Source organism: Oncorhynchus mykiss, chromosome 17, assembly GCF_057628025.1.
Source record: "Oncorhynchus mykiss isolate SJ-2025 chromosome 17, ASM5762802v1, whole genome shotgun sequence".
In the NCBI taxonomy this organism is placed as follows: domain Eukaryota; kingdom Metazoa; phylum Chordata; class Actinopteri; order Salmoniformes; family Salmonidae; genus Oncorhynchus; species Oncorhynchus mykiss.
Window position 1 is genome coordinate 62,656,048 of NC_143038.1, and position 14,747 is coordinate 62,670,794.

Here is a 14,747-nt window from a genome sequence, read left to right on the forward strand (position 1 = left end):
AGGTGGTTTGTGCAACCTGGGATTTATTTAGGAACTGAACATAAGTCAAATCGGGTAAGACTGAACCTCCACCACTCATGAAATAACACATCATAGTTGATCCCGGTATCCGCCGGGAGAATTTGTGTCTTTAAATAAAGAACCCCACAAATTGGAACTCTAATCTAGGATCTGTCGGCCGGACAAAGCATTTAGCCTTCAAGTACTTTACTCTGGTAATCCTCAAATAACGACTATTACAGTGTGGGGAGAAAATGTGGCTCACAGACGTAAAAATATTAAGGATAGAAAAATGTAACTGAATGTTTATTACCAGAGCATTATTTACAATCTAAACAAAGACAACATGCCAGTCAAACAATTGTATCAACTGAGAACAATGAACATGTAGAGAGGTGATGGACTCTCTACATGGACTATCCAGTCATCCAGACACATACAAGAGTGGTAATCCTTCCAATTCCAGTTGTCTAGAGGATGCGATTTCAAAATAAGACATTGATACATTTAAATTCTGTTCATCCCACCAATAACCAAACTTTTAAAAATTAATTTCCTATTTGTCATCCGGTCAACATTAAGGTTTCTAGCAATAAGTATGATGGCAAGGCAGTTGAAAAGAAATTTAGGAGTAGTTCTAGGTAGGCCTTCCTTTCATTTTTGTAATGTGCTACAGTGTCAATGACCACAAAAGCTTGAATTGCAATAGTTGTATGTAATGAGTCAGATATTATGCCTTCGAGAAGAGTTCTCACCTTTGTCACAATAGAATAAAACAATATAAAAACAATTAGATATTATTGAAAGTTCCACCACTAGCCAATTTTAAAATGTTTGCTTTCTCCTTACAGTTTTCCTGACTAAGTTGGAACCTAAAAGCACTAACACAGTTACTAAACATGCTTTCTTATAAAGGTACAGAAATAATAATAGAGTCAGTTTCAAGAAGGCAAGTCATCCTTCAATAGTCCAGTGGTAAAAGTTCAATGAAGTCGATGTAGGATGTAGGATGTGGTCAGTCCCAAACACCTCTTCTAGTAGAACCGGTGTATAAACTGTTGACAGAGCCAGGGCTAGAACAGCTCTATAGTAGAGACGCAAAGCCATTATCTGTGGAGTCCTGCTGGTCAGACTTGCGGGAGCTTTTGCTGGGGTTGGGTGTGGTTGAATACTTGGGTGGGTATCGGATAAAGAGACGGTCCTCCTCCTTCTTGATCCAACGTAGAAGCTTGGTTATTGCGTTAATGGCACGGGCCTTAGTCACCAAGGGGCTGAAGCAAGTGTACAACTCAAATTTACTTGTGACCTACAGAGAAATGGACAGAGCATGCAATTAGTTGACTTAGCAGGTCCATTTCAACTATTATTAATGGTCTATTCATTTAGGTATGGACTGTATACTGCAATTCAGCTCTTAGTTACCAATGTTCTACATCATGACAATAAACTAAACCTTAAATATATAAGTTTCAAATTCCTTGAAATTACTGTTGTGTTCCATTGAGCTGAAAGGTATGCAACATGAACGCTAGCAACAATCCATCATAGCTCAAATACTGCAATGTAAACTCAGGAACAGAATGCAAGTTTGTGAGACCCTAGTCTCCAGACTAAAACAAGCTTCAGTCAATAGACCTGCCCATAGTAACACTACGTGTATATTCCATGTGGGCGTGACATACCCAGGCCAGCAGGGTTTCCCTCTCTGCCACGTGGTAGATGAGCTTGAGGGGCCGGGAGGAGCTGTGGATGCGACTGTGCATGTAACGGTACAGGTCCAGCAGCCGCATCCTCTCCTCCTCCGTGCTGTAGGGAGCCTCCATCTCTGGGCTGAAATCAACAGCACATCAAACGTCTTAAACAAGGACAGGGCAAGACCTGAGACATTATGCAGTGTAAATATCGGCCAATTGTATACATCAGAAAGAAATTGCCATAGAACAGTGTGTTTCGAAAAATAAAACATGTTTGCTTCTCCCACTTTGATCATGCTGCTCTAACGTAAGTCAGACTGTTAGCGTTTCAATAACTCAGTGTGCAAGACACAGCATTGCATGGTGAGTATTTATTTTCCCTGTTTTATTAGATTTTGGAAGTTGGTTCTCACTGGTACAGCTGGTCTAATAAGAAACCCAAAGATGGTAATCAAGATAATTAAGAAATAATTGAAGTCATGCTTCGCTTACAGTGAGAGTGATACAATCTTATCAGTGTCATCGTGGATATCATGTACTTTCAATGCATATGATTCTGTAATGTTAATATGGTTTCCATGGGTTTGATGCCATTCCATTCGCTTTGTTCCAGACATTATTATGAGCCCTCCTCCCCTCAGCAGCCTCCTGTGCTACACATTTTTTATTTAATTTAACCTTTATTTAACTAGGCAATAAGAACAAATTCTTATTTTCAATGACGGCCTAGGAACAGTGGGTTAACTGCCTGTTCAGGGGCAGAACGACAGATTTGTACCTTGTCAGCTCGGGGATTCGAACTTGCAACCTAGTCCAACGCTCTAACCACTAGGCCACCCTGCCGCCCCACAACTCCCCTTTGACATTACTTTTTGAGTAATTATGTTTGTAGGCTAATCTTTCTGCGCATTAACACAGAACCACTATTTAGTTAAAACATGTAAGAAAGTAGTAAAAGGACAAAGACGTGAATAATTCATAATCATTCACTGGGTGAAGGTTACACAGGCACAATCAAAACATACCACCTACCTGGTGAACTGGGTGAGCTGCTTGTGGTTGTCTGGGACATCAAAGGGCTTGTACATGAAGTGCCTGAGGTCTGAGACACCCACCTGGCTCACGCTGTAGGAGTGGGCATTGGCAATGAGCCTCAGAGAGCTCTGAGCCAGCATGGCCAACTCTATCCTCCTCTTGCACTCTGCCACTGCATAAAAGGCCTCCTTATCCGTGGAGAGCAGCAGCAGACACACAGTGCATTCTGGGGGGTCCAGGTAGGAGATGTAGGCATAGAAGTAACAGTCAGGGTTAAAGAGAGGCAGGCAGATGGGAGTCCAGATCTCTCCAGCCTGGAAGGCAGAGGAGGCCCCAATGAGGTTGAGCAGTAGGTGGACATCAGCAGGCTCCAGCCTGGTGTCCTCAATCACCGTCTTCTCCTGGACAATGGTGAGCAGCTGGTTCTTGGCAATGAGGATGGAGAAGACCAGGTTTGGGGTGATGGCCTTCTGTAGGATCTGGCTGAGGGAGTCCCTGAGAGAGGAAGTCAGGGGCAAGCAGTGCACCGCTGCCAGCAGGAAGCTGGGGTCTGAGTCCACCAGGTTGAGGAGGCCATCCAGGATCTTCTCGGAGCCGGCCAGTAGTCGCCGCAGGTCATAGTTCTTCTTGTGTTCGAAGATGCGTGTGATGCTGGCCTGGGTGAGCATGCTGATGATCTGGTAGTAGACGTACAGCAGCTCAGCACGCAGCTGCTGCTCTGACTGACGGCTGCTTGACACAGACACCAGCACCAGAGGACCCTTCTGCATGAACACCACCGTGTGCCCGTCTGAGGGAAGAGTAGAGGTAGAGACACAGGGAAACATCATGATGTAAAGCTGTACAGAAAGAGCCAAGTATGATACAAAAACACCTATAGTAACTTATTGTCATAGTCAAGAATGTAAGGAAATTCTAGAAATGCTCACCTGAGTAGACAGAGCGGATCATGTTGTCACTACTCTGGACAAAGGACACCAGTGCCATCATGACTCCCATGGTGGACGACAGGGCCTCTTCACTGCCGTAGCGGGAGTAGATTGGTTTCCCTGCCTCACTCAGGACAAACACATGCTTCCTGTGCTGCCTCCAGCTCTCAGCCATCACGTCTTCATCACGGTAGGATGGGTGGGCCTCTGGGGCGCCAGTCTCTGAAAGTGTAGAGGACATCCCCTTCACTCCCATATCTTGTTCCTCCAGTTTACCTCTGGCCAACATAGTGACCACAAACTCCCCTGAGTCGTCCTGCACATTCTCAGCTGAAGATGAAGCCTCTTCTGGCACAGTCTCTGGTTGACCACCTGAACTGTTATGATATTCTGTCTTATTGCACTCATTGGTCTCTTCATCTTTTACCTGGTCAGGAGCCGGTTCTAGTTCCTGGTCAGGGGCTGGTTCTAGTTCCTGGACAGGGGCCGGTTCTAGTTCCTGATCAGGGGCTGGTTCTAGTTCCTGGGTCCCCTCCTCACCCATAGTATCTGATGGAGGTGGATTCTTAGGCTCCTCTAAAGTCACATTGGTGCCTTCGTCTCCTCCCACTGGCCCAGCAGGCTCAGGAACTGTGTGATTTTCAGAGGGCAGAGCAGGAGTGAGATCAGCAGAACCTGAAAATCACACAAATGAACTCAGTAAAATAATTACAAACACTGCTGATCCCCCTACTTACTGAGTGGAGGCATGTCAAGATCAGCTGGATGTCATTAAAGAGTAGCTAACTTTCATTATAGATTAGATATAACATGCTATTAGAAAGGCATTTCATTACCAGTTGACAGTGTGCAGTCAGAGGATGGATTCTCACTCTTTATCTCCTCCATCTCTCCCTTTTCTTGATTGTCATCTCTCTCCATGTTGACATCACAAACACTGTAAATTACAGAAAAGGAAGCATTCATTGGCATAGTCATTCATTTGATATTCAGTTAACAGTAACAGACATACTACAAAAGCACACCACTAGTGTTCGAGCTACGCAGCTAGCCACAAACTGGTAATGCAAGTAACTAATGCCCTAGATAGACGGACATGCCTAAAATGGGTCATTATGGAGTGTCAAAGGACATAGAGTAAACAAAAAATTAGGAATACCTTCCTAATATTAAGTTGCGCACCCCATTTGCCCTCAGAACAGCCTAAATTAGTCAGGGCATGGACTCTACAAGGTGTCAAAAGCGTTCCATAGGGATGCTGGCACATGTTGACTCCAATGCTTCCCACCGTTGTGTGAAGTTGGCTGGATGTCCTTCAGGTGGTGGACCATTCTTGATACACACAGGAAACTGTTGTGTGAAAACCCCAGCAGCGTTGCAGTTCTTGACACACTCAAACAGTGCGCCTGGCACCTACTAACATACCTGGTTCAAATGCACTTAAATATTTTGTCTTGCCAATTCACCCTCTGAATGGCACATATACACAATCGAAATGTCTCAAGCCTTAACCTGTCTCCTTCCCTTCATGTACACTGATGGAAGTGCATTGACACAGCGTTGGTCAGTCTATGTCATGGTAAGTGCAGGTGTTCCTAATTTGTTGTACACGCAGTGTGTGTTTAGTTTTGGTAACAAACACTCACTGACTGGAATCTTGATCAGATTAAAGCCCCTGCAGTAGGAACATATTTAAGTAACGTTAGCCGTTTGTTACTGGCAACAATAGCTTTTTTTACTAGGCTTTGAACTTCAACTTAATTTAACTAACTAAATGAATTTCCTAAAAACAGATGAAGCCAATGTGCATCGCTATACAGACCAGAAAACATCACAGTTAACATTAGCTCTAAATTAAAATGCCTTTGTCTAGCTAACTGGATTAATACGATTAGCAGGCAAAACAATTTTGGGCTAATGAGTTAACGTTACCTATCTAGCTATCTAACTAAAACTAAATTAAGTACATAACTAGCTAGATGATTTAGATGTTATTGCAGGCTAAAGCTACCCTCACTACGTAACATTCAGCTAAATACATTCCAGTACTGTACTTCCCAACCCCCCAGTTTGCCGAACACAATAAAGCAGCCAGCTAGTTAACTATAGTAGCTTTAGCAAATACCTAACGTTATCAATGTAGCTACAATACTAACACAACTTGAAATAATGTAACAAACACATTTTACGTTTGGCTATTCCGTTGTTAAATCATCGGGGGAAAGGTATAACTAACTGGTAAACAAGTTGTTTTTCCACTCACAACAGCACATCCATAATCCCAATGGTGACGGGATTCATTGTCCAATGATAATTTAGATGGAGCAAGTATTAAACCAATGAGGGGAGAAACTCCCTCTCCCACAGACAGGGTACGTTCCAGTGCGCTTTTTCGTTTTGTTTGTTGTTTGTTTACGATTCGCGCTGGTTGCCGTCAATGCGCAGCCATGTACAGACACGATTCCCTAAATCCAGACCAAAAAATATACTTTCAGATTTGACACAGAGGATTCTATTCCCCCCCTAAATGTAGCTAACTGTACCAAGAGCTAGCTATATGAGATACTGGTTATCTCATTATAATAGTACGGTTATTTGAATTGAAAAGTGTTTCGTGATATAACAGTAAAGCAAATATTATTGCATCTGTGACTGAACATTTCCTCCTCAATCTGTTTGACGAATGGGGTAATTTGAAACAGTCAGCGCATCACCCGTTGGCTAGCTGTTACGCGTTTAGCCCCTGTTCATATAGCTAACTATAGTAAACCTCAGTGGTTTAGACAGTTACTCGGCCTTGGTCATATTAGCTAACGTTAGCTAGCTGGTTTAGATAAAATATGTTTTTTGACAAAGCATACATTTTGGGTGTTGTTTTATAAAATGGAAGAGCCCTGGGATTTCGAGTTTTTATCCCGCATTGTGGACGGGTTTGTTTCGTTTCTTTCCGAATTTGTTGACGACTGGCTTGCTAATGATATGAGAGTGTCAATATTCAAGATATTGTTTAGTTGGCTCGTTGTCAGTCTCATTGCCATCCATTTCGCTTGGAAATTTTACGGAAACACTGTGAACGATATGTATTACCGACAAGGTAAGTGCTAAACTAGATAGTTATTCATATTCGAATATTTGCCACCGTCATCACGTTTAGTTCTATAACGTTAGTTAGCTATGTCTGAAAGGCATGCTGCCATGAAGTGCTAGCTAGCTAACTTGTATTGCTTTCTAACGTTTAGGTACTGGTGGAAAGAATGGAGGCACACCTGACACTGCACCTCACAGGAGCGGATGGTAGGTGTCCAAGCATCCATGTCTCCCTCCAGGTACCCCCAAATACTGACTGTTATTCTCCCCAGTCACTATACAGTGTCGTTTATAGGTGTGAACCTTTCCTTGTCTCATATCAGTGAATGGTTGTGATAATGTTTTCTATCTGTCAGGGAGAGTGCGGCAGGAGACAACCTCAAGACACATCGTGAGTGACAGACAGGACATAAGTTGGACTACATACAATTTGCTCTCTTGTCTTATCAGACAGGGTTTCTGAGTAGACACAGACTTGCTAATGTTGTGCCTTTTCAAATGGACTGGAGTTCATTGATGAGGTGGGCCTGTGGAAGCTTCCTTTGAGCTGAAGAAGTTTCTCCTTGTTGGTTGTCATGACGATATAACGATATAAACACCATGTAATATGCTAAGATATTCTCTCATATGCCATATCTTTTTTAATCTCATATCTTTTTAAATTTAGCTCCTCTGGCTCATGTACAATTTTACCTCCTTTTATTGGAGAGACATTCAAATATCCATCTGGCTACATATCCACTGATTGATATAGATTTACATGAAATGTTATTCTAATCTAGACAGAATCTGGAGAGACTCAACAACAAATGCTGTGAGAGTTGTGGGTTGGTTTGACTGCAGTTATGTTCATAACATATTGTATGAGTAAGGAGCTGTTCAGAGAGATGGTTTCTGTTTTTATTTTTGCTGGAGCAAGGCTACATAGTAATCCATGAAGATTGCGCTGGAGCAAGGCTACTGTGGAGAGCGTGGTCAGAGATAGAGGTCTTACATCAAACAGCAGCTTTCCTCAAATTCATATTTCTTATTATTGACAGCCTGAGCCCTCAATGACTGTCTTTTGATTGTTATGAAAATATAAAACAGTGAAGACTGGGGTGCGTTCAGTTTGATTGAACATTTGCTACATTGTTTATCTGTTTGTACTAAATGACACGTTTCCCCAAAACGTTATTGAACAGATGTTGCGGTAGGTTTGCTCTGTTTCGTGGGTCTGACAGGTTGATGCTTGAAGAAAGTGAGTGACGTATTTAAAGGTAAGCCGCCATGCTGACAGCCTTCCACAACCCAACCCCTCCCCGTTTTTAACTGGCCATTTAGAACAGCACCGTTTCCATTTGATTGAATGTTGGAGTATGTTTTTTTTGTACTGAACGCAGCCCTGTCTTCTGATTGCTGTGAAAATATTAAACAGTGAAGGCCAATAATGATTTTTATTGTCTCAGGTACAGGTTGGTACCTGTAGCAGTCCAATGGAGTAGGCACATTGATTGTACATTTTATGTTATGGTCTTGTGCAGTTGATTGGTACATAAATAATTTTGTTTAAAATTCTAATTTCCTAATGTTTTGTTTTTTTCATTGTCTAAAACGATGTCTAGCACACAACTTAGTCCAGCAGATAGGTGACATAATTCTTCCATTTTATGATACAAGTATCAAACTTGGTACACTAATACTAGATACTTTAAGGAACATTTTAATATTTTTTTGCAGCCTGGGAAGCTTGTCAGTCAACCATGGTGGCTATTTTTAATAAAATGTTAATGTTAATAAACCTGTTAGAAGAAAATAGAGTAAAATCATTCCAAACAATATCAAAATAACTCATTTATCTACCCACTATATTACCCCAGATATAGACAAATCTGATCATAAAGTACTCTTAAGACCTTAATAGGGGTCATATTGAGGTCACTTTGACCATAGTCCAGCAGCTTTGTGAGAAAATGATAGAGCCACCAAATTTCACACATTGCTACGGCATGTCTAAATAACTATTTTTGTAGTGCCGTCGCAGATTTGGTCAATTACACCACCCTGGCGTCATTTCCAATATGGCCACTGAAAAATAGGCTAAGAAATCCAAGATAGGGAATTAGTTGGATAGATGTCACCAGGGGTATAATTCAATTCATTTAGACAAGAAGTTTCTGATTTTTTTCAATGTTACGAAGATGAAAATAGGCTGCTCTTGAAATATTTTTGACACGTTCATCGAAGGCAATATCAGGGTCCAGAGTAACGCCAAGGTCCTTCAGTTTTTATTTGCGATGACTGTACAACCATCTAGATTTACTCTGCTCTGGGAGACAGAGCCAAAGTTCACATATTTATTATGGACTTGTGGTTGGACATGGTAAAGTTGGATTTGTGTGTGGTTCTGAAACAAAGGAGAGACATAAGCAAGTTGCATAATGTAAAAAGGTGATAAGGATGATTATATTAAACAAGGAAAAGTATTACGTAACTAAAATATACAAGGAAATAGGAAATGTACTTTTAACACAACTGGAAAGAAACTTGAGTACCGGCTTGACAGGCTCATTCACACCTTGAGTTTCTATTTAAATCCTATCAGGGCAGTCCTGATAATTAGTGACAAGTGTGTGGCATTGAGAAAGAGTCAACAGGTGAAAATCAACTTGGTTGATTAAAGTCATCTCTGTAGTATTAGAGAGGAACATCCAAAGTGAGAGGGATAACTGGACCCAAAATCTGTCTTCTCCAGCAGGTGTTTTTCATTTTTTTCTCTCTGGCCAAGCAAGGCATTTTTGTATGGAGATCAATGAGTGTCGAATTTGGTGAACAAAATTCACCACTGAGTATAATAGGTTAAATCTGCAATGGCACTATAGCTAGACATCTTTGTTTAGACTTTTACTACGTGTAAAAACTGAAAGGTCTCCTAATGGGTTACCTGTCTCTCTCTGCTGGACATAATGCATTCCTATGTAGTTTTACCTAAAGTGATGTGTACAGGGCAGGTTTCCTGTCTTTTTTAATTGACAAAACAAATCATTGCAATCAGTAGACTTCAGGGAACACTCAAATGACTTTCTAGAGTGTTTACATGTAAAACTATTGGAACTAGTCATGGAAAAATTCATTTGACATGTTTTCACCACAAGTTTAAAGGATAAGTATATAAGGCGTTTGTGAGCCATTTTGTGTTTTCCAGACCCTCTCAAACATTTGAAACCATCATTGGGCTGTAAGTACCATTTTAATTTTATGGCGACATGTCCAAGTGAATCCTGTCCAATATGGCCCCATGCAGCTGGTTATTGGTCATATGGGAAATGGCAGCCAGGGGGGTAATGGACCAAATCTAATGGCACTATAGCCAAGAATAACGTAGACATGCCCCAGCTGTGAAATTTCTTGGCTCTATCAACAAGTTCAAAATGTTTTCCTGTAGTCATTGGACTAGGGTCAAAATGACCTCAATATGACCCCCTTGAAGGTCTTAATAGTATGTTATTGTCTATGTTATTTGTGGGGTTTATTTAGTGGGTAGATAACATTACAAAGTAATTTACATATGATTTGGAATGACTTTACCCTATTTTCATCTAATAGGAAATCAGAATGGCAGCCATTTTATTAGACTGCATCCAATCTTCAAAAATGTTCCTTAAGGTATCTAGTATTAGTGTACTATGTCTGATACTTGTATCATAAATTGGAACATTCTTGGGTATATTTGGTTATCCGTCTGACTAACTGCTCTGTACAGAAACAATCTCTTCACAAATAACACAAAAGTACACTATTTACTGTATTTATTCTTATCATAGACATAACTGATTGCTGCTTTTTAAATTAAACATGGATCTCCAAAAGGGCTTGCTGGAAAGAATATCATGGGCATGGTCAGCTTTGAAAAGCTGCTCTCTGAATATACTCAGTCTGCTCTGTATGGATTCATACTGAAATGTGTAATTGACAGCTTTCATACCCTTGTCTTCATCAACGACCAGACACAACTATGGGGATTGGTGGGATGAGCAGCATGTGCACATCCATCACATTGGTACCTGTTAACCCTGGTAGGAGCAGCCGCTGCCCACCAGACAGGCGTGAAAAGAAGGTGAAGGAATCATTGTTGACGAGGAAGCCATCAGGGTCGAGCCCCTGTGCTCGTGCTTCTTTGCCAAGCCCCGCGTCTGTGACTGCCCCTGCTGCCTCAGTTGGCCCGTCCTGACCATCGGTCCCACCACTCAGGAACAGGGGACCCTTCGGAGGGAGCTCCATGCCTGCCAGCTCAAGCCCTACTCTCAGGGCCAGCTCCTGGTTCCGCCCACCACGCCCCTTGCCTGTCAACTGCACAGTGGGCTCTCCCCCAGCCAGCAGACAGGTGGCTCCCCAGCCCTCCACCCGGCCCTCACCAAGCACCTGCATAGCACGGCACAAGTCCCAGCTTTCCACGCCTGTCTCTGGCCCCAGCTTCAGAATCTCAGCAGGCAACTCAGGAGGAGGCTCGTCACGGGAGCAGGCAAAGCGAGCCAGTAGACCATAAAGGCGAGAGACAGACTGTACGTTCCCGCACACCCCTGGCGACAGCACAACTGGACGGAATCCGAGCTCCCGCGCACGTCTCCCTGCGCATTCCAGAGCAATGCTATTGGAGCCAATCACAGCATTGAGAACATGTGCCGCCCTGTCTGACTGCTCTCCAGACTCCTCCCATCGGGGAGCTGAGCGTCCAAGCACCTCTTTCACCGAGACAGGGAGAGAGGAGGACAGCCCGTAACGTTCAAGGATCGACCAAATCTCCTCAGGCCACACCTCAGTCCACACTGTGGGACCACTGGCTATCAAGTCCAGGGGATCTCCAATTACGTCAGACAGAACCAGGGCCACCACCTGTTATAAAATGTTAACAGGAACATTTTATTTGACCAAATACAACCAGAATGTAAAGCTAATGTGCAAGAAGTTCAGGTCTTTGGGTAAAAGTTCTATAATGAGCTAGTACAGTTGTACTCTTACCTGAGCAGGGTGAGCGCAGTGTGCAAGTCCTCCTCCTTTCAAAATTGACAGGGCACGGCGTACAGAGTTAAGCTCCTGAATGGTGGCACCAGCACCAGCCAGTCTACGTGTAACATCCTGTTTGTCTTGAAGAGAGATTGGTGGGACTGGTGCAGGCAAGAGTGCAGACCCTCCTCCTACACACACACACAAGGTATGTACATATTTATGGGCAACCTGTAGCTTCAGTGATTCAAATTGAGTAATGACTAGTTTGTGTGACATAGTTACATGATTTAATAGTTTGGTATCAGTTTACCTGAAATGAGTACAAGCAACATGTCATTCTCTGTTAGTGTGCTGACCAGCTCCTTGATACATTCGGCTGCCCTCTGGGCATCAGCATCTGGCAGGTTGTGTTTAGCTCCCTCCATCACTGTGATGCGACTTCCATCCTTCAACAACATCTGGCTGAGGTGGAAGTAAAACAGATTAAGAATTAATTGACCAACCAAACCCATCCCACCCACAAACAATCTGGTTCTAGTGTGAGTTGCTTACTCTTTCCCATGCTGCCGTATTGTCTCCTGAATGCCGTGTGGCACACTGATCACTCCTCTCACCAAGTGGTCCCCCACTATCCTCTCTGCCTCAGCAGCCATGCCCAGCACAGCTTTGCCAAAGCCTACCAGGTGAAGGTTGTTCTTTAGCGTGAAGCTGCGTCCATTCACTAGGAGGGTGTCTCCTGTACGCTCCAGACCCCGCTGCATCACAATGTCTGGTTGCACAGCTTCGATAGCTGTAGCAAACACCTCCCGTGCTCGCATGTCCAGTGACATTCTGCAAACTATGGCTCGCCTCACCCCCACAGGGGCCAGTAAAGATAAAGGCCGATACAGGGACACAACACAAGCCATCAGGCTGTCCTTGCAGGGAGCACCTAGCGGACAGGAGAGAAAGGGCAAAAACCATGTTTCTCGATCACAGGATGTACTGTAAATTATGACCACCCCCTTTGCTGTTTCTGCTGTTATGATTTTACTGGTCATTTACCAAAAGGAGGACACCCAAGAGAATCCAGATAGGTCAACTTTGTCACTTGCCTTGAGATGCCCACCAAACATGTCGGATAACCCCATAGTCTCTGCATTTAGTTGACAAGTCATTGACTGAATCGTACAGAGGTTGCCTACCTGTACACCGGGTATGGTGAACCTCTGGATTTCCTTTGTGCTCCGTGTGCGAGCTGTGTATTGCTAAGGCAGTATGGCACACTAAGGCAGTGTGGCAAAATCTGGACAGAGCTCAACTCAAGTTGAATGTGTACCCTATGTGTAATGATTGACTCAAGCCTGACCATAGGGCAGGAAAAGTGAGCAGTCTGCGTGTTTGTCTTTTTAGATGAACAAATCAGCTACTACCCAGGGTCAAAACACACAGCAGTATTCAATTTGAGCAACTAGGTATTAAAAATATTGACTGGAATGAGGATAGATCCACCTTGTGGCAGGGTGGATGAGTGCTGAATATTCAAACCTCACTCACATACAGCTAACTGCCAAAATAAAGGAAACACCAACAAAACATTTCTTAATAGGGCGTTGGGCCACCACAAGCCGCCAGAACAGCTTCAATGCGCCTTGGCAGATTCTACAAATGTCTGGAACTCTTTGGAGGGATGCGGCACCATTCTTCCATGAGAAATTCCATAATTTGGTGTTTTGTTGACGGTGGAAACCGCTGTCTTAGCGCCGCTCATAATTGGGTTGAGATCTGGTGACTTGACACACATACATCCTTTAAACCTGATTGTTTATTTTGAGACCACCCTTAAAGTAAATGATGGGGAACGGAAATAGTTATACTGAATTTTTTCAATCTCAATTTCTGTAGGTGACCATGCTATTTAGAGGATTGGTCAACCCAGAGATTGAAGATACACACATCTCGGCATGTTTATTTCACGCTTGGGAATTCTGTAACATTAGCCAGTGATGGCAGACTAAAAGCATAGCATGGGATGTTAATTGCTTAATTAACTAATGGAAACCACACCTGTGTGGAAGCACCTGCTTTCAATATACTTTGTATCCCTCATTAACTCAAGTCTTTCATTTATTTTGGCTATTACTTGTACGTCACTAACGTCAAGATGGGAAGCACAGTACACAATTTGCTTCCATGTGCTTATCACCTGTCGTTGGCTAGGCTATCACCTGTCGTTGGCTAGGCTATCACCTGTCGTTGGCTAGGCTATCACCTGTCGTTGGCTAGGCTATCACCTGTCGTTGGCTAGGCTATCACCTGCAAACTGGTAATGTGATGGGGAGGCAAATGTCTCTCAATGACAACTACCACCACTAAAAAACAAGACATTTCTAGGTAGCCATTTAAACCATGTTCTCGGAGCTAAACGTTTTCAGTGTATCTGAAAATGATTGGATAGGTATTATGGGAATACCCCACCCCACCCTCTGATTTGATATGTGGATTTTGCCCTGGAGTGTATTCAGTTGCAGAGCGTTTTGTCTTAAATGCTTCCATTGCTCTAAAGTGGGGTGAAGTCCCCGGGTTTCCTTCAAACTTATTTTAGACATATTTGTTTTAAGAGGAAGACTGCGGAACTACAACTTGTGTTTAACAAAACATAACGAGTTTAGTGTCAGCGGTTTCTGTTGCAAATCGTTTTGCAATCGGCGTAATGAATACATCCCAGGGCTAGGGGTCGATTTACATAACCCAATGACTTCAAACCCACCTGCATTGCTACTTCGGTTACTCTGTCTTGACAGTCAGAGCACGTATTATTGTATGACTGATAAGTAGTTACAATTACTGTAGATGTGAGAATTTCTCTGCTCCCTTTTTGTCTGTATCCAAAAGCGTTACGATTGCGTCTTCCTTGTTTATAGTCTGTGCTCTTATGGTTGTGTGCGAAACATGAACTGACTGTACCGCGATAGCTGTTGTATATCGCGAGAGTTAATACGCGTGTCTGTGGAACTTGCGGGTAGCCGACGTATGG

General features: G+C 43.0%; 3 protein-coding genes across 24 annotated transcripts; 1 reads left to right on the forward strand and 2 right to left on the reverse strand.

Annotated features, from left to right (window-relative positions):
- Positions 1-6: 6 nt before the first annotated feature.
- LOC110494645 (vacuolar fusion protein MON1 homolog B) lies at positions 7-6,061 on the reverse strand. 20 transcript variants are annotated; one of them, XM_090206269.1, is made up of 7 exons: positions 5,922-6,042; positions 4,495-4,595; positions 4,086-4,288; positions 3,659-3,880; positions 2,727-3,519; positions 1,683-1,830; positions 294-1,306 (listed from the first exon to the last, which is right to left on the reverse strand). In XM_090206269.1, exons 4-7 carry the CDS (start codon positions 3,831-3,833, stop codon positions 1,085-1,087), a joined length of 1,338 nt encoding a protein of 445 aa, XP_090062395.1. In that variant the 5' UTR covers positions 3,834-3,880; positions 4,086-4,288; positions 4,495-4,595; positions 5,922-6,042; the 3' UTR covers positions 294-1,084. The 20 variants fall into 20 exon arrangements, with proteins under 20 accessions (XP_021425566.1, XP_021425565.1, XP_021425573.1 ...); XM_090206264.1 differs by having other exon boundaries at positions 4,086-4,333; positions 5,922-5,984; XM_090206268.1 differs by having other exon boundaries at positions 5,848-5,960.
- A 77-nt stretch (positions 6,062-6,138) lies between these two features.
- On the forward strand, positions 6,139-8,305 carry LOC110493267 (T-cell leukemia translocation-altered gene protein homolog). 2 transcript variants are annotated; one of them, XM_090206275.1, is made up of 3 exons: positions 6,139-6,752; positions 6,898-6,984; positions 7,102-8,305. In XM_090206275.1, the coding sequence occupies exons 1-2, from the start codon at positions 6,542-6,544 to the stop codon at positions 6,954-6,956; spliced, it is 270 nt and encodes an 89-aa protein (XP_090062401.1). In that variant the 5' UTR covers positions 6,139-6,541; the 3' UTR covers positions 6,957-6,984; positions 7,102-8,305. The 2 variants fall into 2 exon arrangements, with proteins under 2 accessions (XP_090062401.1, XP_090062400.1); XM_090206274.1 differs by having other exon boundaries at positions 6,898-6,952.
- Positions 8,167-14,699, reverse strand: glyctk (glycerate kinase). 2 transcript variants are annotated; one of them, XM_021569902.3, is made up of 5 exons: positions 14,481-14,699; positions 12,284-12,662; positions 12,042-12,193; positions 11,744-11,919; positions 8,167-11,617 (listed from the first exon to the last, which is right to left on the reverse strand). In XM_021569902.3, the coding sequence occupies exons 2-5, from the start codon at positions 12,637-12,639 to the stop codon at positions 10,721-10,723; spliced, it is 1,581 nt and encodes a 526-aa protein (XP_021425577.1). In that variant the 5' UTR covers positions 12,640-12,662; positions 14,481-14,699; the 3' UTR covers positions 8,167-10,720. The 2 variants fall into 2 exon arrangements, with proteins under 2 accessions (XP_021425577.1, XP_021425576.1); XM_021569901.3 differs by having other exon boundaries at positions 12,916-14,674.
- Between the last annotated feature and the right edge of the window lie 48 nt (positions 14,700-14,747).

Excerpts from the sequence above, each read along its gene's own strand:
- LOC110493267 (XM_090206274.1), top strand. The coding sequence starts at position 6,542 with ATGGAAGAGCCCTGGGATTTCGAGTTTTTATCCCGCATTGTGGACGGG. Across the intron at positions 6,753-6,897 it reads CGATATGTATTACCGACAAG|GTACTGGTGGAAAGAATGGA; the intron begins GTAAGTGCTAAA and ends TCTAACGTTTAG. Across the intron at positions 6,953-7,101 it reads GCACCTCACAGGAGCGGATG|GGAGAGTGCGGCAGGAGACA; the intron begins GTAGGTGTCCAA and ends TCTATCTGTCAG.
- glyctk (XM_021569902.3), bottom strand. The coding sequence starts at position 12,639 with ATGGCTTGTGTTGTGTCCCTGTATCGGCCTTTATCTTTACTGGCCCCT. Across the intron at positions 12,194-12,283 it reads ATACGGCAGCATGGGAAAGA|CCAGATGTTGTTGAAGGATG; the intron begins GTAAGCAACTCA and ends CTTCCACCTCAG. Across the intron at positions 11,920-12,041 it reads GTTGCTTGTACTCATTTCAG|GAGGAGGGTCTGCACTCTTG; the intron begins GTAAACTGATAC and ends GTGTGTGTGTAG.
- LOC110494645 (XM_021569890.3), bottom strand. The coding sequence starts at position 5,959 with ATGAATCCCGTCACCATTGGGATTATGGATGTGCTGTT. Across the intron at positions 3,520-3,658 it reads GATCCGCTCTGTCTACTCAG|ACGGGCACACGGTGGTGTTC; the intron begins GTGAGCATTTCT and ends CTCTTCCCTCAG. Across the intron at positions 1,831-2,726 it reads CAGCTCACCCAGTTCACCAG|CCCAGAGATGGAGGCTCCCT; the intron begins GTAGGTGGTATG and ends TGTTGATTTCAG.